The 22,288-nt window shown below is 57.9% G+C and overlaps 1 protein-coding gene across 2 annotated transcripts in view; it reads right to left on the reverse strand.

Annotated features, from left to right (window-relative positions):
* Positions 1–22,288, reverse strand: part of CELSR1 (cadherin EGF LAG seven-pass G-type receptor 1) — a 148,099-nt gene that overhangs the window by 12,855 nt on the left and 112,956 nt on the right. For both annotated transcript variants that reach the window (XM_023631339.2, XM_023631340.2), the window contains exons 14-24: positions 20,797–20,917; positions 18,930–19,113; positions 18,481–18,582; positions 17,676–17,770; positions 17,046–17,255; positions 15,517–15,700; positions 13,959–14,102; positions 9,453–9,657; positions 8,401–8,568; positions 6,483–6,609; positions 4,416–4,616 (exon numbers count right to left, since the gene is read on the reverse strand). In XM_023631339.2, the coding sequence (XP_023487107.1) occupies positions 4,416–4,616; positions 6,483–6,609; positions 8,401–8,568; positions 9,453–9,657; positions 13,959–14,102; positions 15,517–15,700; positions 17,046–17,255; positions 17,676–17,770; positions 18,481–18,582; positions 18,930–19,113; positions 20,797–20,917 (1,741 nt within the window). The remainder of the gene's footprint in view (positions 1–4,415; positions 4,617–6,482; positions 6,610–8,400; positions 8,569–9,452; positions 9,658–13,958; positions 14,103–15,516; positions 15,701–17,045; positions 17,256–17,675; positions 17,771–18,480; positions 18,583–18,929; positions 19,114–20,796; positions 20,918–22,288) is intronic.

Consider the following 22,288-nt stretch of genomic DNA (forward strand, 5'->3'; position numbering starts at 1 on the left):
TGTGACCTGTCCGTAGAATAAGACCCAGCTCATCGTGCCTGCACTGACTCCACAGAGACTTCCATCTTCCACCAAAGAAAGGACAGGGGCAAACGCTTATCCCACTTCTGTCCTCTGCCAGGTGGGGTATGTCTGGCCAGTGGCCAAAAGCCAGGAAGAGAAAGTCATCTCCCACAAGGCAGCTGAGGGACGGCATCCTGGCCTCTGGGGGTTTTGGCAGGCCAGCCCTGTCCCTGGACACAGAAGGTGGTGCGAGAACAGGAGAAAGGCGGTGGCAGGGAGGGGTTTGGGGACACTGGGGTCACGAGGAGTCCAGCCTCTGGGGCCGTTAGTGACATCCAGTCCGAGGTGTTTTAGGACGGACCTCGAAGAGCTCTGTGCCTTGGCCCAGAGCAGCCTCACGTGGGTCCTTCTGGGAGGGGCTGCCCCGGCCATGACTCCCAAGGCCGGCCAGCTGGGAGATGTGGCCAGGCTCCCCTCCAGGTCCTAGGAAGCTGGACTGGCAGGGTGGGAGAGGGGAGCCCTCAGAGGAAAGGGAAGAGAAAGCCCCTGGCCACACCCACAATTGGGCCCCACCCCTGATCATACCCCACATCCAGGCCCAGCCCCTGACACATTCTGTCTGATCCTGGCTCCTGTTCCATCACCCAACCTCTGAGGGTCTCAGCGTCTGTGTCAAGAGACACCTCAACTCCAATAGACACAAGAGTAGGAGGAGACCCGGGGAGAGCCACCACCTTGACTGATGCTGGAGGCCACTCTGCTCAGGCCCCAAGTCCGTGTGCCCCGTGGGGAGCTCCACAGAGCTGCGGGCTTGCTGGGGAGACAAGGGCCACCTGCTGCCACATCCACCTCCACAGCCCATGTTCTCTCCTGAAACCAGACCCCAGAAACGTGGAGGGACCATTCGAACATTAACATTTGTCAAATACTGTAAAAGCAGGACCCAAGAAGAAGAAACAAAAGAATCTTGGGTTATGAGTGGAGACATGCCCAGTGTCAGGAAAGGGGAGAGTCTGGGCTCAGGGACGGGCGAGCCTGGAGCTGGGTGAACCCCACACCAAACGCCCCCTGCTCCCCCCGGGTGCAAAGCACGGTTGGCTTGGGAAAAGGAAGAATGGGGAGGAGGCTGGTTGGCTTGTTGCCTTAAATAAAGTGAAAAGCAAACCTACAAAACCAGCTTTTGCAAAAAAAAAAAGCAGCACTAGAAATATGACTTTTTGAAATGTAATGGGGCCATATATGCACAGACTTCTGCACTAAATGTATTACCTTTTCCAGAAACAGAACAAAGACAAAACACTAATGCATAATAAATCATTTCAGCCTGCCAGTAATCCGGGAGATGAAAAACCTCGCCCAGATAGGATTGTGAGTTTCCAGAAAACCCATAAAGACCAGGTGCGGTGCCAAGCCCCAAGAATTATGGGCAGCGCATTCCTTCTCTTCTCCGTGCTCACCGGCGCGTGGCCGGCCGAGAGCTCTCATTCCAGCAGCGCAGGGGTCGGCGCTTGAAGCCAGCCGCCAACCTCTCCGCATTTCCCCGTGGTGTTTAGTTGCAAGGAGTGGCCTGCCACCACCAACTCAACTCCCCTCTCTGGAGACCACTCAAAGGCACACGGGAAGGGTTTTGAAATGAGTCACGCAGCCTCCCCCAGAGAGCGGTCGCCTGTCTGATGCACTGATAAGGACGAGTGCTCGGGCAGAGGTGCGCCTGACGAGCTGGGCCATAGGCAGAGGAACCGTTGTAGCAGGACCGTGGGGGGGACCCTTCACCCAGCCCACGCCAGCCCGGCACCCTGCCTCAGGAGCCCTTGCAGGGCAGCAAGGTTTGCCCTTGCTCGTCTGACAAGCGCTTATGGGTCTGCTCCCCTGAGAGGAGCCAGAGGAGGAAGACTGAGGAGGCAGGTGGCCCCGAGCGGCTAGCCAGAATATTCCACCTTCGTCTTTTTACTCCCCTCCTCTCCCACGGCCTGCTCATCCCCACAGACACATTTCCTCTTCATGCGGGGGATGCCTCCCCATGCTCAGCTCTGCACGTTCCTCAGCTCCCCGACTGGCGTGTCCAGCCTCACCCAGACCTGGCACTCAGTTTGCGTTCTCATCTCATCTAGTGGTGTCTTCCCCTCTGGAGACTGAGGCACACCCACTCCTTCCTCCACTGGTGCTCCATGCCGGCTGGCCCTGACTCCTGCCCCTCTCCTCATGCCCGCTGTCCAGGCCTCGGTGCTGGGCCCCAACTCCACCCCTAGACCTATGAAGATAGCCTCCCGGCTGCTCTCCTGACCTCCAGCCTCCTCCACCCATCTTCCCCCCGTCGCCAGGGTCGTCTTCCTAAAATGCAGACCCAGTCATGGCTGTCCATGGCGCAAGGCTGCCTGCAGGAGATGGAGCTGCTTGGCACAGCCCCTCGGGCTCTGGATGATGGGATGCCCAATCTGTCCCTGACTTACTCTGGACCCTCTTGTTGGACAGCAAATGGACGGTCTTGTTCAGCTCTTCCCTGACCAGGTACAGCTCCCCCACCCACCCCCATGGTGTCATTTGGACCTGACAATCATGTACCACCATGCAGGTGTGTGTCCAGAATGCTGGCTGCATGGGCAGGAATGGGAGGGCCTCTTGGATCTGGGCTTTTGGTAGGCTTAATACAGTGACAATCAACACTCCTGACTATATGAGGAATGAAGAAGTGACAGCTACGTCAACACCTCGTGGCAGTGGTGTGGGAATGGCCCACTGAGAGAATGATGGCCCGTCACTCAGGGTGGGAGAGATCAGGATTAGTTGAGAGTAACCTTTGAACTTCCTGGAGTCAAGACATGGCATGTGTGACGGTGGGCGGGCCTCACATCTCCTGAAGGCTATTAGGGTCACCATTTAGTGACGGACACGTGAACTAACACAGACAAACAGAACCGCGTGCTCTTGGGCGGGTCACTCAATCTCGCTGGTCCCCAGCTGTCTCACCTGTCAGAAGGGATGCTACCACCTCCCGGGCCCCAGGGATGTGTCAGTAGCCCAAGCGTGCATGGAAAGCCTCGGCCACAGAGCCTGCACCTCCACCTGCATCCCCACCACGTGCTGTGACCCTTGTATTTTGAAAACCCCCTTTGTAAAAATGGAAAATCATTTGCCACGAACCGGAGACTGCCACAGTCACAAACCTCCCTCCCTCCTCATGCTTTTCTCTCCCCGTCATCTCAACGGTGCTGCTACCTCCCCCTCCAAAGCTGGTCCCTGCCCCACTCCCCAGGGTCCTCGCCCTGGCCACCCACCCATCCCTTCCTCCTTCCCCTTGACATGACGTGGCTCAGACCTCTCACATCCTACAGAAGCTCCACCAGCCCCACTCCACCTCCAGCTGCAGCCAACGTCTTCTCCTCTCCTCCCTCACAGCCAGACTGACTTCACAGGCATCTCCCTCGGGGTCTCCACCACGGTCACTGCTGCTCACGCTTTTGTAAGTTACATTTTAAGTACACTTGTGGCTGGTGCTCAGGAATGCAACTGACTTTACATATATTTCTCCAGTAATAGCCAGCTACCTTGCTAACCTCTCCAATCACTTCTCATGACATGTCTGTAAATTGGTTTGGATCTTTCTGTGACATCCATCACATCACCTATATAATCTAATCACCCAGTGATAACTTCCGTGAACCTATGCAACACCCCATGAGTACACAGGACACCCCAGGAGCACACAGGACAGACCAGGAGTCCCCACAACTGGCATGACTTGAGCAAGATGCCCCTATATCTAACCAGATCACATCGAAGCTCACCCGCCTCCCTCTCTCCCCACTCCCCCTCCTCCATGCATCCTCTCAGCAAGCTCCTGTCTCTCTGCCAACCCTCTCTACCCACCAACGCCGCTCCCTGAGCTCCCTGAGCTCTAGGCTGTTCTAGACGCACACCCTCCCGCCCCCCAGGAAGTACACGGGCTTCCACAGAAAATGCAGCCGTGACCTCTCAGCAAAGGCAGGGGTGGGTGGGAGACACTGCCCGACAGGGCTGCTCATTAACAACGTGCATTGCACGTCTTCAGGCTGCTGGAGATCAAGTTATAGCTCGCAGGACTCTGGCGTTTGGCAAATGACTGTAATTTCTGATGAAATCACTAGTGTCTATGTCAGGAAAATAAGAGTTGACGCACGTGGAGCCCCTGGCTCTTCTCTGTGGCTCCCGTGGCCGCCGTTGGAGGGAGATCCCCACCCAGGATGACAGGATGAGCCCCCTGCCTTGGCCCGGGGTCCCCACCTTCCCATGAGACTCCCTGCTGCACCCATGGGACTAAAAGAGCAGCGAACACCCGCCCAGCCCCTTAGAAGGGAGAGGGAAGCCCTCCACTGCTTCAGCACACTAGAGCGCTCGGGCCTCGGCACACGCCCTGGGGAGCAGAGGGGCCTCACCGGATTTTCCGTCTGGGTGATGCCGATGACGAAGACCAGCTGGGAGAAGAAGAGCGCCCCCGTGAGGTTCTTGTGGATGCTGTGCAGGTTGGAGCGCAGCGGCCGCACCAGCGCCAGGAGGACGAAGGCCACCAGCAGGGCGGCCAGGGACAGGGACACGGCAGCGTATGTGATGATCTTCAGGGGCAGGACCTCTCCGTGCTGCAGGAGGATTGGTTAAAGGCGGGGGAACATAAGGGCCATGGCTCTGAGGGAGCTTTCGCACGATAAAGACACATCCACAAAACGACTACGACGGGCAGGAACCCACGTGACGAGGACGTGGGTCTCCGGTTGGCAAAAACAGGAATAAGAACCAAATGAATGGTGCGGGCCGATAAAAAAAAAGTTCTGGAGATGGACGGTGGCGACGGTCGCACAACAAGGGGAATGGGCTTCATGCCCCGAGCTGTACAGGAACATGGACGAGATGGTGAATTCTCTGTTCTGTATCTTTTGCTGCAATAAAAACCCCAAAAACCTCACACATAAATCTTGCTGTCCGGGAGATGCTGAGCCTGTCCACCCCGAATTCTGAGCGGGGGGAGGCCTTCCAAACAGACTCGCGGTTTACTTGAGAGCCCGAGGTGCCGCATCTGCGGGGGACTCCAACCGTCTCCTGTGCTTTTGAAAAATATGACACTTGCTCGGGACCCAGTGCCCTACAGAGTTTGGCATTTGGGGAACAATAAACTCTGGTTCCCGGTAACTGCCGGAAAGCGTTGTTCTGAACTCACACAGAATTCTGGGCCAGGGCTACTCAGGGGCCACGGGGAGCCAGGCTGGGCGGGGACGGGGAGGGCCGAGTGCCCAGGGATGTCTCCTTCCACAGCTCCTTCGAGAGCTGGCCCTCGGGCGTTTCCACCTGGAGGCTGCCGTCCGGGTCCTGCCGCGACAGGCCGGGAACCCCAGCAGCAGCCTGACTCCCGCACGGCTGGGGGCTATTCAGGGACCTCTGGATTTGCGGTACCCAGGGCGAGGCAGCCTTTGATTCCTATGCTGGTTTAATTTCTTCTATCCGAATTTCAGCTTCTTCCACCCGTGAATCTGCTCCTGGCACTGCCTGGCTTCCTGGCCATGAGATGACCCCAAAATCCCACCCCTACGTGGACAAAGACCACTAGCAATTCACCCCCCCCAGGCCAGGACCCAGTGCTACCTGCCCGTGGCAGCTCTGCCATCTGCCGGAGGCCTGAGGGCACTCACGGGCGCCCCGAGGGCACATTACCCACAGCCCCGCTGTCCAGCCATCACCCTGACACCCACGACAGCAAACCACGGCTGACTCACCCTCCCAAGAATGCGACAGAAACTTGGGCCACGGAACACCAGAGAGGCCTTGGAAGGGTCATGGCCTGGCCTCCTGGGCTCCATTCCAGGCCTGAAAAGCGGGCGACGGGTGAGGTCACCCCAGGCCTGTGTTCTGGCTCCCAGACACCAGCGTCCTGCACACGCCATGCCCAGGGTGACCTCATCGCCCCCTTCACCAGCGGGCCCACAGAGGCCGGCTCGCATTCCCAGCCTGCTGAAAATGCCAGAGGTTAACCATTAGCCGCCCCGCTGCTCAGTGGCTCCTGACCAGGCTTCCTTTGTCTTTTGGGGCCAGTGTGTGTGGCACTGAAGGGAGATACTCCCATTGCTCCCGCCAGCCGTCTCTTTTCTTCCTTAAAATTTAAAGTGGGGTGGAAAGAGCATCATCTAAGAGACGGCTGAGAACCCTGCTTTGAAGTGAGGTGCATATTCTAGGAGTTTCTTTTCAGTCTGAGGTTTAGGTCTGCCATCACGGTTTTTAATTTACAACCTAGGGTCTTTGAAAACCCTTTTAAGGGGGTTTTGTTATGGAAATCCTAACAGATTCTGGCCAATCCTCCTCCAACACGGTTTTTAATCTGTCAATTCAGTTTGTTCAAATCGCTCAGAAGGAAAGATGGAGTTTGTTGAGTGGGGAGCTTGGGGGCTGAAATTTGTAAGGGATTAATCCCTGGACACCCTTGCCGGGTGGGCAGGGCTGCCCGTGGGGACGCCCACCTCACGTCTGGAGACGTCCATGAGCACGGCACAGCTGGTGGCGTGGCTGCACTGGCAGGAAACGTGGGTCCGGTTCCGGGACAGCAGCTCGCAACCCTTGGCCGACCAGCCTCCAGTCCCACTGATGCTGCAGAGAGAAGCGGGGGATGAGCTGGTTCCCTCCACCACTGGGGTCTCCGAGGCCCTCTTGCCCCCGCTGGAGCCCAAGCAGCATCCTCGCTGCACCCAAGAAAAGCGCCAGTGTCCCCGCTAGCAGGACCACAGCCCTGGCTGCGCCCGGGACCGTGTGAACGCTCTCCCCTCCCTTTCGTGGCTGGCGAGGGCCTCTAATGAGCACCCTCTGAAGTTGACGTTTATGTGTCATCTAGCAGTAAAACTTAAACGGGGACGTCTTGGGGCCACCACACGCCCCTTTTGTCAGAAACAATAGTCAGTTGTTGAAACAGCCGCTTTGTACTTCTGTCTTCTTTAGAGTCTAGATGATTTAAGAAATAACATCTCACCTTCGTTCTACACTTTCATCTTCAGGTTGCACAATGTTTTATGGCAAGTGCCTGGAAACAGGGCCCCATTATTACTCCTGTTTTACTGATGGGAAGCCCCGGTGACAAGCTTCGACAGGTGCGTGTCGGCCTCAGAGACAGCCCTGCCCTCCCTGACTTTGGGAAAGTCAAAGTTCCTTCTCTGATCCTCAGTTTACTCATCTGTAAAATGGGATGTGAAGGCTAACCCGTGTTTACCAAGAATTTTAAGATCCGGGCATGACAGGTGCAGCAGAAAGCAGAGGGGTAATTAGAGCAAGAGCTAATTGCCAGGATTCAATCAATGACCATGAGAGACAGCCGTGCCCGAGGCATGCCAAAGACCTCCACGCAGCCCTCATCGCGAACGTGGGTCTGCCATTCTCTCTTTTATAAGCCAAGCGTCCATTATACTCCAGACACTATGCCGGTGGCTCATTAACTAGAATTTGGAACATACAGAAGAAGGGGGAGAGTGATTCACGGTCTCTGCCGAGCCAAGCCTGCTTCCCAGCGGGAGCCCCGTGCGGGCCGGGCGTCTGCCTGCTCACCCTGGGCGCCAGCACCCGGCACAGCGCCCAGCAGAGCCCCACTTGGTGGAACCCCACTCAATCCAGGGAAGCACGATTTTAGGGAATGTCTGAGGTGCACGGGAACGAACTCTCAGATTCCGCACAGCATTCAGTCCCCTGCAAGCACAGAGGTCGGGGGGGAGGGCTGAATGGACCCTGCCGAGGCAGGCGCAGCCTCTGTGGGGTAAAACCAGGCCCAGCAGCTGTCCTGCTGTCACCCAGGTGGGCCAGCGGAGGTCAGGGTTCCCCGTCTGACACAGGGACCCCCACCCAAATCTGGGACTGCCTGCTGTCGGTGGAAGGGCCCTGAGCCCAGTCTCTGAGTCCCGTTTCCTGTGTGTGTCCCCACCTTGCTTGGCGGTGGGCTGGGTACTTGTCCACTGCTGTATCAGAGTCCTGCAGGTGAGCGGCTGTGTCTCCGTGGGCTTCTCGAGGAAGAAGTGTGCCTGTGCACGTGTGTGCACATATGTGCATGCCTGTGTTTCTAGGCACACATGTCCGTGTGCATGTGTACACACATGTGTGCATTTTTGTTACTGGGCTCGTGTGCACAGGTATACGTGCCTGTGTCTCCAGGTGTGTCTGTGTCTACGTATGTACATGCATGTGCACGTGTGTGTGCACACGCAGGGGACTCTGACAACCCCAGGACGAGCCTCCTGCCCCATGATGGGCTGGCAGGGGAGCAACAGAGAATGCCCACGGGACACTCTGCCAAAGGAGTGTTGGGGATCAGAGGCATGCTCTAGCCTCAGTGCAGCCCCCACATGGAAATGCCCGGCTCCAGGGCATCAGGTGGCCGCCTGGCTCTTGTGTCACCCTTACGTGATGGAGTGGTTCCAGAACACACAGACGGGCTTGGTGCGCTCCTCAGTCTCCAGCAGGGTGTACTCCACCAGGATGGGCCTCTCTGGGGGGCTGGTGAGCGGAGCCCCCTCACGGTACACCACCGCGCTCACCACCGGTGTGTTAATGACGGGCCGGTTAGGCAGCCTGGGTTGAGAAGCAACAGCACAGGGAGAAACACACTTAGAAAACACTTGTTTCAAACCTGTGTGGCAACATGAAGAGGACACAGGACAGGTGTCCTTCTAGGAGGGACCAAATCATGGCTAGAGCATGGAGCCGAGGCCTCTGCCCTCGGGAAGGGCCTGAGTTGTGGCAGCAATGTGCTCCATGCAGGTTTTCTCACTGATGGGGTGCGCACAGGGAGCAGGTCACCTCTGGGTCAAAGGTGAACTTCATTTAAAAATGAAGAGAAAGTCTGTGCGGGGAGATGGCGCACCCCTTACGACATACCAGCAGAACCATTGGAAAGGGCCGAAATACCGGTAAAAGGAAGCCTGTGGGATAATTACAGCTCACAAAGGCATCCCACCCAGCCGCTAAGGACGAACATGAAGACGACAGATCCAGGAAAGGATCCAGAAATGGTATTAAGGTTGAGGAAGTGGAGAGGCTGTGTGCCCGCCTCTCATTGGGGCCACGAAGCCCCTTTGGGCATAATTCATTTTTCCAACCAAGCAGCCCTTAGTGCTGGGGCCACTGGCGGCTGGAGGCAGACAGGTGTTGGGGGACAGACCCTGTGAGCAGGAATTATACTCCTGAGCCCGGGGTGTCAATGGTATCCATTGAGTCAGAAGGTGGGGCATCTGCTGGCAAGGGGCATTCTGGGCAGAAATCCTAGGGACAGTGCCCGAATGGCAGACCCAGAACCTCTGTCCAGGGGAGAGCCCAGGGCAGTGGTCTCTAGCTTTGGGCCAGAGTCACAGTGTAATGTCCTTACACAGATGCTCGGGTGGTCGACATTTTGACTTAGGCAAGCCTCAGAACTCTCTGGAAGCCAGCCCTCCCTGCCCTCAAGGGGCCGGCCTCACCGCAGGCTGCGACGGTCGGGGTCGTAGTGCTCGGGCAGGAGCTGCCCCAGGGTTCGGTAGATGACAACCAGGGCGACGGCAAACTGGCCGGGCTCATCGGGGTGCCTCTTCCGCCTCCTGAACTGGGCCTCCCTCTCGGCACTCGGCTCTGGGCGCACCGTCTGCAGGGCGGCCTTCCGACCGACTGGCCTCACCGTGGGGCCCTCTGCAATGTGAGCACAGTGTGAGGATGGGGGGTGGACACCTGGGGTCCCACCAAATCACTTTCTACGTCAGCAAGTGCTTCCTGAAGGAAGTCAACAGACGTTCTGTGGAAAAGAGCAGGCGGTTCCTCAAAAGATTAAACCCAGGGCCGCCGTGGGACCCTGGGACCCCACTTCTGGGCACGTGCCCCAGAGAACTGAGAGCAGGGACTCAAAGAGATACTGCACACCCACGTTCACAGCAGCAGGTCGCAACAGCCAAAAGGTGGAAGCAATCCGGTGTCCATCAACGGGGGAATGCGGAAACCAAAGGTGGTCCTTCCACACAATGGGATATCATTCAGCCTTAGAAAGGAAGGCAGCACGGACACACGCTACAACACGGATGAACCTTGAGGACATCATGCTAAGTGGAAGGAGCCGGCCAAATACTGTACGATTGCACTTACATGAGGCTCCTGGACCGGTCAGATCCACAGACAGAAAGCAGAGTGGAGGCTACCAGAAGCTGGGGGTGGGAAGGGGAGTTAGTGTTTAACGGGATGGAGTTCCAGTTTTACAAGATGAAAAGGTGCTGGAGGCATATAGCTGGGGTTGCACAACAACGTGCGTGTACTTAATGGTGCTAAACTGCGCACCCAACATGGTCAGGACGGAAAATTTTGTGTTACGGGTATTCCACCACAATCTAAAAAAAAGCAACAGCTGCCATGTGATGACCGGCTGACGTGCACAGCCAGCGCAGGGGTCTCCCCCCAGGGCTGCGCAAGGAGCACGTGGGAGGAAGCGCGAGTTTGCCTCCTGCTTTTATTCACATAAAACAGGGGCGTGTTTTAAGCTGTACAAGCTCTAGGGATCCGAGAGGCCGTGCATAGATCTCACAAATAAATACACATATTTTGGGGTGTACTTGCTTAAAATTTCTTGCCACTGACTGGAGCATGAACTTCCCAGTCAGTGTGCCCCATGGCGTTACGGGTGAGGGCTCAGCCCTCAGCCCGACCCACCAGCAGGGGAACACCGCCGTCTGCTTCTCCGTGAACCTTGCAGGAGGGTCACAGGGCCACACTCCCCCGCATTTTCCACAACCGACACAATGCCCCCAGCCTGCACCTCTGGAAGCATCAGGACCACCCACTGCCGAGCACAGGCTCCAGGCTCCAGGGAGGCAGGAGGGACAAGCCTGAGGGATGGGGGCTCTGGAAGGGGCACGGCTGGGGAAGAGGAGGGCCAGGGAGACAAGCCTGCGGAGGGGCTGCAAGGTGCAGTGGGGGAGGAGGTCATCTCTGGGTGGGGATGTCGCACACCAGAAGGCCCGTGGCTCAGAACGGCTAATAACTGATCCGAGCAAAACGCCGTCTGACCAACCTGTGTCTGCCCCTCTGAGGGGCACACACACTTTCCATGTCCCCTGACCCTGCTCAGGGCCGCGCTGGTCAATGATGGGTTAACAACACTGCTTAGAGTCACTTGGGCTGGTTAGTCACACGGGCTAGTTAATGACACTGGTTAGCAACACTTGGGCTGGTTAGCAACACTTGGGCTGGTTAGTGACACTCAGGCTGCTTAACAACGCTGGTTAGTGACACTCAGGCAGGTTACAAACATTGGTTAGAGATACTTGGGCTAGTTGATGACACTGCTTAGCAACACTTAGGCTGGTTAGTCACACTCAGGCTGCTTACCAACACTGGTTAGTGACACTCAAGCTGGTTACAAATATTGGTTAGTGACACTCAGGCAGGTTACAAACATTGGTTAGAGATACTCAGGCTAGTTGATGACACTGCTTAGCAACACTAAGGCTGGTTAGTCACACTCAGGCTGCTTACCAACACTGGTTAGCGACACTCAAGCTGGTTACAAACATTGGTTAGTGACACTCAGGCTGGTTACCAATGTTGGTTATCAACACTGGCTTTGGGGTCAGGCAGGGACGTGGCTCTAATTGCCACAAGGGTCGCTGTTTTCCACGCTTTGTGCTGAGCAGCTTTCTGGAAGGCGAGTGTAGGAGGCCACAGCGGGTGCGTCTCACAGGCCGCTGCAGGGCATCACCACCCAGCTACCTGCCTTGGCCCACTCACCTAACCGAGCTGTCCCCAGCTTCCTCTGGGGGGAAGGTAGTGCAGCCTGGGGGCTTTCTTGAGTGACAGGGCCCGATGCTCCCCACAGGTGCTCCCCAGGCTAGATGATTTTTTAGGTCCCCCACCCCAACGTGGGCCAGATGCCACCAGTCAGGGCTTGGGCCAGAGTGGGGCAGATGTAATTATCTTCACCCAACAATAACGTTTATGAGTGCTGCACTCCTATAAAGTCCCATAAAGTGGGAACCAAAGAAACATGCTGACTCCATTCTCCCTAGGCCTTCCCCACTGTCTGGTCCTGCTGCCTCTCATTCGGCGGCTTCTCTGAAGCAGAGAGGGTCCGGCTCACGGGCAGCCCCCCTGTCTGGGCTCCCAGCCGCCTCCTCTGGCAGGGCTGCCACCTGCCCAGAGCATCGCACGAGAGGCTGCATGGGGCACCTGGCAGCGCCCTGCATCACGGAGGCCTCTTGGGAGAGTCTCATGACCCCGGAGCACACTGAAGAGCAGTGAACAGCTACCCTTCCCTGTGTTTGTTCCCGGCCCCAAAGAAATCACTGGTTTGAAAGCCTTAGTTTCCTCCATGACTCAACTGGCTCATCGTGTCTCCAACCAACCAGTCAGCCAGCAAGTGGGCACGGGAGGCTCCCCTTTGGCGAGACACCCAGGGGCACCTCACCGCAGCAGGACGGGCAATACTCGCCTTCGCGCTGTCTGGGCCAAGGGTGGGCCAGAGCATGGGGAGCGGGGCCCGGAGGCCAGGGCTGGCACGAGAGCCTGCCTGGGAGAGTCAGTGCGAAGAAGGGATTTGGGCCAAGGTGGGAAGGTCAGTGTCTGAGGTGGAAGATACTCGCTTGGTGATGCCCAAGGTGGGGGTGAAAGGTGGGCAGAGGCCAGCCCCCAGAGCCAAGCCTTAGGACCCACATGGTCATCGTGTGGGTGGTGGGGAGGAGAGGCAGGTCGTCCGAGAGGGACATCTAAGCAGCCGGGGGGGAGGCCGAGGGGCCCGGGCTGCACCCCCTCTACTTTCTGCAAGCTCAGCTGCACGGTCTCACCCACAGCGGCGGCTGAGGGAGCTTGCGAGCTCTTCCCCTGCTTTCCCGCCTCGTGGAGTCAGGTGTTTGCAGAAGTTGAGGGCGGAGGTCACAGAAGCCAGGGGCCACATCCTCTCATCAGTGAAAGAATCGACGGGTTTACAACGTGGTGACTGTGCTAGCTAACCGACAACTTGGCAGGGCAAGTAAACACCATGGGGAGTAAAACGCCATGCACAGGGCTGAGGGACCAGGCGTCAGCGGGCGGCTGTCCCAAGGACAGCAGGGGAGCAGGCCCAGAACCTTCTTCCACAGGGTTTCTAAACAATCTAGGCTCCTGTGTGTCTACTCCTGAGGGTCACAGGCCCGAGAGAGAGGAGGACCCAGTGCTCAGTCCAGAAGCAGAAACACTGATAAGGTCAGAGAAAGAGCCCACTTTTAGGCCCAGAGAGTAAGCAATCTATGTACACAGGCATATACGTCACCTCCGGGGAGCGTTCTGAACAAACACACTGCTGAATGCGGAAAACCCAAATCCACCCCAAATCAAACAGCTGGAAAGTCGGGGTCAGTGCTGAGCCTGATGCTACATCAGATCGGGCCCTCTTGAAAAGTTTTTGAGACACCTGAATAACAGTATCATATAACCGATAAAACTGATTTCCTAAAAACATTCAAATTTTCAATTGGCCGTTGCAGAATTTTACGTTTTTGCGTCCCTATTATTTTGAGATGTTCGTCAGTAGCTGGAGTGGATCTGCGAAAAACACTTCCACGAAAGTCAGAACGTTCAAGCTGTTTGGTGTTAGATCCTAACACAGGATCGAAGAACTGTGCACGGACGGCTTCTGGTTTGTTTGGGTTTTTGGTGGGGGGATTCTAAACTTTTATCTGCGCGTGTAAGCAGATTTTCACTGTACATCCAGGAAGACTAGCTCACACGCAGAGAAGGGCTCTCTCGTTTGTCACATTATAAATTAACTATGTGTGAGAAACGACCCACCCAGCCACGGGGGTCTGACACCAGCAGATGCCCCAGTGGTCCCCTGATTTCAGGGTGGGCAACATGCCCCCACAGAACGTGCTCTGCTACCAAGAACTGTCTGGCTGATTCTCCTAGGACCTTTCAGAGGGTCCCCCACCCTCCAAAGACTCCCAAGAGCGGCACCGGTTTCTAAGCGGCTCTACCTTTCCTTTCGGTGGGTTTGAAGAAGTCAGCCGAGAAGACGACAGAGGACTCCAGCTCTTTCGGGAAGTCCTCACGGACATCCTGGAACCGCGGCACCCGGGCTCCCGTGAAGTTAAACGTGTCGAAGACGTCGACGGCGAGAACTGTGGGGACAGTTCATTTCCATCACACACCGCTCCCAACTCCTCCCACGGAGAGCTTCCTCGAACCCTCAGGGAACTGCCGGCCCTGCCCGACCATCTTTACAACACAGTCTCCTCCCACCCTTGCGTGTTCTTTAAACCTGCTGAGAGTTACACAGCAGAATACCTCCACGCCGAGGGAGACGACATGGCGGCAAGTTCGACGGCTGAACGTGGCATCTGAGGAGCTCCGGGAGGCAAGCATGACGTGTGGTGTGCGCCTCCCAGCCCCACCCCACGGATCACTTCCCTGCAGCTAGTATCCCTTCCGGGTGGCAGAGACGGATGGTTACAGAGGCAACGGAACTTAGAAGCCCTGCTCCCCTCTCCTGGGCTCACAGAGACAGAACCTGAGTGGGGGCTAAGACCGACCGAAGGGGCTCGTGGTTTTGTTTGTTCAATGACACTGTCCAGCCTGAGGCTGTCGGGGTGCCTTCCCATTGCTGCTGACTGTCCCTGCCCTGAGGGGCCTGAAGATGAAGAGGCTGACAGTCACCCTGCATGCTCCAGGCCAGCCCGCCTCCACCCCAGCACAGGGCAGGTGGGCTCGGGGGCTCAGGAGGGCCCGGGATGCGCAGACCAGCCTGAACATCTTCTCATCGGGAAGCGAGGACCCCTCCCGGGTCAGGCCCTGGGGGTTCACGTCAGGGTCGCCGCCTCCAGGTTAAAGGGCCAGGCCCTTCTGGTGAGTGATAATCGGGTCCATCAAGGTGTGACTCCCTGGGAAGGGACAATCCCTGGTTGCTCCCCAGCCCTCATGTGGTGCTTACTAAACACTTGCAGGAGCAGGAAATGAGGAGTCTCCGGCCCCAGGACTTTGCCAGCTCTTTCTGGGTGGGTGGGGGCTGGCTCCACTTCCGGGGCTTCCTCTCATGAAGGAACGTGACTCTTCAAACCCCCGAGCGACACTTCTTGGGTACCAGGGGTGACTTGGTCCACAGGATGTTCTCCTGATGGCTCATCTGGCAGGGTGCTCAGCCGCCCTGTCCTGCGTCCCTCCCTGGGTCCGCACCTCTGAGTCAGCCTGGACCTGTGGCCAGACCCTCCACGCCCCCTTTCCCAGACAGCCAGTCTCACACCCAAGTTCCAAGAGGCCGTGGACCACCAAGGTCACGCTGCCAGCACCTCGCCTCCTCGTCTCCCCTGCCTGGCACCTGTCCCCGATTTCCTGGGCCCAGCAGAGACGTGTGTCTGTGGATCATCTCTGAAAAGGCTGGACAAGGAGGGCCACGTTCGTCCCATTTTACAGGCAAGGAAACGGAGGCAGAGTGTTGACCCTGTCCTGGGAGACGGCCGAGCTGGGGGGCGCAGCCCAGACGGCCCCAGGATCTGCCCTAGGAGTGCCCCACCCCCCATGCTGGCACGAGGCCCTTACTCATGTTGGCGGTGACAATGACAAAGGGCCTCAGGTAGGTCTGCCGCACGCTGCGTGCCACGTTCCTGAAGTAGGCCTCGAAATGCTTCAGCAGCTGTGCGGCGCCGCCCTCGCTGCGCTGGATGTGCTCCCACGCGGCCCTGGTGCCCGGGGCCAGGAGGGCGCTGCCCGTGTGGATGACGTCCTGGTCAGACAGACAGACAGATGGCGCTCAGCTCGCTGCGCGGCCGCCCCGTGGGAGCCCGGCCAACGCAATGGGAGCACCAGGTTCCAGAAACCTTTAGCTCGCCAGGAGCTGGGTGGGCAGGATCAGAGGGGCAAAGAGACTGTTGGTGTCTCATTTCAAAGACAGTGTGCCAGGGAGAAGCCCCGAGACGCAAAGGGGAGACGCCCCTGATTACATGAGAGCCCCCAACCCCACCACCTGGCCGCTGAGCGCACAGTGAGGCAGCCCAAGGACATGGGGCAGGTTCCTCTGTGGTGGTACTCGCTCCCCCGCACACCTCGGGGTTACGTGAACAGGTGGACACTGTGGGGCACGTGAGAGGCTGTCTATGGGGCTCGGGGGCCCTGACGCAAGACAGAAGCCAGGAGGGGAAACTTCCATTTGCAAAACATTGAAAATGGGAACAAACTCCATTGACCCAAACACTCAGGCAAGATTGACATGCAAGTGAGGATGCTGCCTGGGCCATGGGGGCTCAGAACGGACAGGGAGAGCCCCCAGGAACTCTGCATGGATGGAGAAGCCCCCCAAAGGCTCTGCGTGGACGAGAAGGCCCCCTTAGGGGCTCTGAATGGACGGGGAGAGCCCCCCGGGGGCTCTGCACGGATGGAGAGGCCCCCCAAGGGCTCCGTGTGGATGGGGAGGCCTAGAGAGGAGCAAAGAGGAAGCAGGAGGCGAGGCCACCCCCTCCAAGAGCAGGCGCAAACGTCAGGATGAGTGCGTGCCTCCCCAGCAATTATTCTAAACAGACATTTCTCAGGGGCCAATTACTTAAACCCACAGAGAACAGGACGGTCCTTGCAGGAGACAGGACGGCCTTCTGAAAGCAGGACCTTGGAGTGTGCAGCTGGGAGCGGGGGCTCTGGAGCCCCACCCTTACGCACTGTGTGCCCTTGCGCTCTGTGCCTCAGTTTCCTTACCTGTAGAATGAGGCGATAACTGCTCTATGTCCCGGGGCGTGTGTGGGGAACAAGTGGGCCAGTTCACATAAGCCACCTAGAACGCCGTCTGGCACACAGAAGCGGTCAACTGCTCGTGGCCATCACCATCATCATCAACACTGTGGACCACACGTGCCCTGGACACAACGCTCCTGCCCCCCCTACTCAGTCCTGCTGGTCACCGCCGGCCTCGGCTCACGTGGGAAAGTGAGGCTTTGCCTCGAGGACAGTGGGCACGAGGAGCCCTCACAGCCAAGCGAGGCTCCTGGCTGTCCCCCGAGCCCCTGAAGGTGCCTGAGCTCCCGGCTCGGCCCCGGGCATGCGAGGCTTCCCCCAGGGGCCACCTGCCCCCTGCCTCCTACCTCGTGGAAGTTGGCATCCCGTGTGGCCGCCAGGTCGAAGCCCTGCTGGCCACTCTCGTGCTGCAGGACGCGGCCCAGCAGCTGGTAGGCCGTGCGCACGTCGTTGCCGAAGGGCACGTCCGTGTGCCGCGTGGCGTTGCGCAGCGCCCTGGCCAGCCGCAGGGACCCGTCGCCATCCATCCGCGTCTCATTACGGCTCAGCTTCTCGTTCTGGAACGGGGAGCAGAAGCCGCGTCTGTGAACCTACTGAGGTTGCTTTGGGTCCCTCCTGCTATTCAGAAACCCACTACTTTCCGGCAGAAAATTCCTCGGCAGAAAAGAACTTACAAAATCCAGAAACCCAAGAACAAACTTTGGCTGACAACTGTGGCACGAGAAAGGAGGCTCCGTGAGGCCACAAAACCCTTGGGAAAAGACACCAAGTGGAGGAAGCGAGAGAGGATGATGCATGGAGAGAGGGGCAGGACGGGAGGGCAGCGGATGGAGTTTGCAGACCCAGGTGCAGAGCTGGGTCCCGAGGGGAAAGAGGATGTGAGTGCCGATGTTCCTGGGCCACACCCTGCCCGTGACCTCGAGCCCACCCCCTCAGGTAGTCCTGTCCCCACGCACATCCCTGGGGCGCAGGCCTACCATGGCTTTGAGCTCCACGAAGGAGACGGTGGTGCAGTTAAAGAGCTCGGGCGGCAGCCAGCCCTTCTCCCCACTGCAGTGTCGGACGGCGTTTCCTGGGGAGCAGAGAACAGACAAGTAAAACCTGAAACTTGAATTGTTAATTAATCCTTGTTTATCCGAATGTATTTAACCTGGGGTATTCAGTGAGGTGTGAACCCCAGGGGTGATGTGCACCCCTCGGCCAACCTAGGGCCAGGCAGGTGCCATGGCCACGAGGCCAACACGAGCTCTCTCCTCTCATGCCTGGGGCCACATTTAAACTGCCCGATGTTGACTATCAGCCCTGCAGCTGGCCTGAGCTGTCCAGCCACCACGGGCCAAGACCTGAGCAAGTCCACAAAAAAGACAGCAGCTCAGGGGCTCACCAAATACCCACAGTTTCCCAGGGCATGACTGGCCTGCCACCAAGCCAACCCGGGCTGCGCGCTTTCTGTGCTTGTCTCACTGGACCGCCCCATACCGCTCCTGGTGCCACTGCAGCCACCATCCCCATTCCACGCAGAGACCCCAAAGCCAGGAACAGTGGAGCAGCCTGCCTGAGTCCCTCAGCCACTTGCTCTGTATGTTTACTTTATGCCCGTTCCAGGTTTCGTCATTTACTATCAAGGAAAAGGTTTTCTTCTTTCCCCTTAACACTTTGGCTAAAGAAATTTTTTCAACACGCAACATCCGTGAGTTTTGATGCCTCGGTCAACTCTCAGGCAAGCTGCATCCTGCTGTCCATGTCCTGCCTGGAAGGGATGCCACAGGCCACGGTACTTACCCACAGATCCCTTGGGGCATGGCACTGCGGCCGGCTGCCCGAACTTGGTCTGCGGCCACCAGATGCCGGCCTCAAACGCCCTGGGACATCCACTGTAGATCACTGGGGGACAGAGGAGAGAAGGTGGCTCAGGCTGGCATGGCCGTGCCTGCAAATGGGCAATGCTCTCTGCACGCTCCTCCCTGGAGGAGGCCCCCTCTTGCCAAGAACCGGACCCCTCGCATCTTCCGCCATCAGGGCTAGAACAGCAGGCAGGGGAGACCCAGGCTCTGAGCCACGGAGGGCCAGAGTTAACTAAGGCCAAGTGGACACGGTGAGACCATGAAGCTGCTGAGAGCTCCCCGAACCCCAGGAGTGTGTGGTGTACACGCAGACACATACACACAGGCGAGCCCAGCAGCCTGTCCCCGAGATGCGGCCTGAACGGGGGCTCAGTGGGCAATGCAGACCTTTGCAGCCAAGCGTGGTGACCTCGGCAAAGGGGTTGTCGCAGCGGTTGCACTGGCGGCCGATGACACCAGGCTTGCAGGCGCACTGCCCGGTGTCCGCATCGCAGGTGCGGCTGTGGGAGCCGTGCGGGAAGCAGTCACATGGCAGGCAGGCATCCTGGTCCGGCGGCCTGTAGTAATTCTCCTGCAAAAGCCAGGGCAGCACGTGGGACCGCAGACGCCGGCAGAGGCTCCATGCACGGAAGGACGTTTCCTGAGCTGCGTCAGGGTCCCAGCCCGGCTTCTGGGCCTCCCCCACTACCCTCCACCCGAGGGCCCGGGGTGGGCAGACCTCGGGGACCCAACATGCCAGACGGGGCAGGTGTTCTCCCTTCCTTGTTTCTTAGCCAACACTTATTATGGGCCACCTTCACATCTGTCCTAAAAAGGGCCAGAGATTCAAATGGAGATTCACATAGGAGGATGGCTGTTGGAGCATTTTTTTTAATCGTGAGAAATTGGAAGCCACTTTAAGGTCTGCCACTGGGCAGGTCAGGGGGATGGTCAAGAGCGTGGGCTTCAGATTCAGAAAGTCCTGGGTTTACGCCCAACTGGGCCGTCCACTGCCATCCTGCCCGTCCCGGTCTCCCAGCCCCCCAGGTCCAAGCGTCTCCCCCTAAAAACTAGGACGGGCTGTGACTTGGGAAGACTTGTGAATTGTGCCTAGGCTTCTGCGCGAGGTGGGACACAGCACTGTCCCCATGGGGGGCTCCAACTGTGGGTGCCTCAGGGCTCTGGAGGGGGCATGACAACATTAGCCATCACCCTGGGAGGGGAGATGGGTGTCACAGTCCCCTTGTAAATTCCTTTCCAATTTTTTATAATTTTTGATGAGAAAAAATTCTAGGCACTTTTTCCCCAAATACCCTCCTGACCTGTACCCATGGAGGCCACAACCACCATAGTGCTCCACGTGGCCTGCCCAGTCCTCACCCGCTATGGCCGTTATAATTTTTTCATTTAAGTGTTTCAAGAGACAAGTCATGTTCCATTTTTAGAAGCACCATGGGGCACTCAGGACATTACTGATGCTAAGCAGACCGCCAGGGAGGGTCAGAGGGCACCCATGACGGCCATTTTCCTTCCTGGGTCAGCAAGCCTGTCCGCGTGACAGCGCGTGTCCCCTGCTGAGCAGCTTCCGTTACCAGCAGACCTTTCCCTTGGGATTCAGATTACTGGCAGCTCAAAAGCAGTTGACAGGATTCTGAAGCTACGTGACATTTTCCAGGAGGCTGAGGGGGCCGGGGTTTCATATGATTTGGACTGAGAACACTCGACATGTTCAGAGACCCCGAGAAGCCCAGCTCTGTGCCGTGTGTGCAAATGACAGACACCTGGGGCGGGGGTGGAGGCCAAGCTTTTCACAGTTTAAAATTCTGGGCATCGTTGCATGTCAGTGCGATAAAAGACAAGGAAAGTGGCCAACTAGGAAACCCATGGTTGGTGCTGAAGATGACACAACCTCACAGAAATTGCTCTTTCCTGTTACCAACTGGGTGTGGGGCTGAGGGTCCTAGTTCCCACGGTCTAAACCAGCTTACAGGTGGAAACCAGCCCTGGTGTATGCACAGTACATCGGTGGGCAGCAAAAAATCTAAAACCACATCTGTACCTAAGTGCGTGTGTGTGCACACCGATTTCCCTGGGCTCAGGACTCTGTGTGTGTAAATGGCCCAGGTAGACCCGTGTATAGCTATGTGTATTTATGCATGTGTAGGTGTGCGTGTTCGTGGGCGTGTGCACGCGTGCTCAGCCATCTCCCTGGGCTCGGCGCTCGAGGTGGGCTGGGCTGCGTGTCCCAGCTGTCCACCCGCAGCCCGGGCCTCACCTTGCACTGGCACTGCCCGTTGGTCTTGTTGCAGTCGGGGTCAAAGCCCTTGCTGACAGCACAGTGGCAAGGTCCGCACACGGGGTTCCCCCACCAGCCTTTGGGGCACGGAAGGTCGATCCTGTTGGGCAAATAAGGTGGCAGATGGAAGGTGTACATAACTGTCCTTCTTGGAACGAGAGGGGGCCTGTTGGAGGCCTGCAGCTCTGGCTGGCCCGGTTCCAGGCACCAGACAAGGCTCGAAGGGCCTCAGTTTCCCCCTGCTGGCCCCCAACCCCAGGACCCTTAGAATCTTGTGTCCTGCTCCCAGCCTTCAGGGACCCCACATCTGGAGGGGTTCTACCTGCAACACCGTTATTTTAAAGTAATTTGTTTGCTCGCTTTTTCTTCTACTGGGAAGACACAGGTGAGTACCCCAGCCCTGATGGGGCTGTCTATCAGCAGGACTTCACCACGCTCACTCTGCCTGGCACCCAAGCAACGACGCCTGGCTCACAGGGCTCAGTGACGGCTGAGCTTCTCATGCATGACCCCAGACTGAGCCCAGCTGCTGTGGGCAACCTTCTCCAGGGACCTGGGCTGTCTGCCAGCTCCAGGATCCCGAACAAGGGACTCTGGAGCATCCATGGCTCCCCAGGTGCCCTGGGCTGAACGCTCGCAATGTCCCCACAGATGCTCAGAGCAGCCTCTCCACAGATGCAACGTGTGCCTCACTCAGGTCAGTGCGGCCATGGGCTGGACCCACTGGGCTCCGAATCGTTAGACCCACCGAGACCTGCCTCGTGAGCCAGCAGACCCTGAGATAAGAGATATCAACAGTGACAAGGCCAGGCCCACCCCTGCAAGGCGCTGTCACTGTCACCTACCTCCCCTCCCGACCTGAGTGTCACCTGAGTGTCACCTGCAGACTGGCCTGCCTGCGGGATGCCCCAAGTGTCTTTCAGGCTCCTCACAATGAGGCGTCGCCCTGTGTTTACTACCCTGGCTAACAGCACTCCATCCACCCCCCCGCCCAGCTGTCAACCTCACTCACTCACCTGACAAGCAATTATTAAGTACTGACTGTATACATAACAGGAGCATAAAAACAGGCAGGGCAGAGTTCCTGCGCCTGGGGCTCCAGCCTGGTGTTTTCAGATCTGCATTTACAGCATGGGGACCACAGAGCCTTGGCATATGCCTTCTCCTCACTGCTCCTCAGCCCTGCAGTGCCTGCAAGGCCAGGCCTCAGGGGCACCACACCGGCCTCCTAGCTGGTCCCCCAGCCTCCAGCTGCTGCCTGCTCCAACCACACTCCACTCGGGAGCTGGGGGCCTGAGACCCAGACCCAATCCTGCCACTCGTCTGCTGGGCCCCACGGCCCCCACAAAGCCAAGCTCTGCTCCTGCTTGCGGGGGTGGCCCCCTCCCAGGCCTGTCTGCCTCCCCAGGGCAGGACATGCCCAGGACAGCATGGGCCCCTGGGACCAACCCGCTGAGCTCTTCAGACTGGC

Source organism: Equus caballus, chromosome 28, assembly GCF_041296265.1.
Source record: "Equus caballus isolate H_3958 breed thoroughbred chromosome 28, TB-T2T, whole genome shotgun sequence".
Lineage (NCBI taxonomy): Eukaryota > Metazoa > Chordata > Mammalia > Perissodactyla > Equidae > Equus > Equus caballus.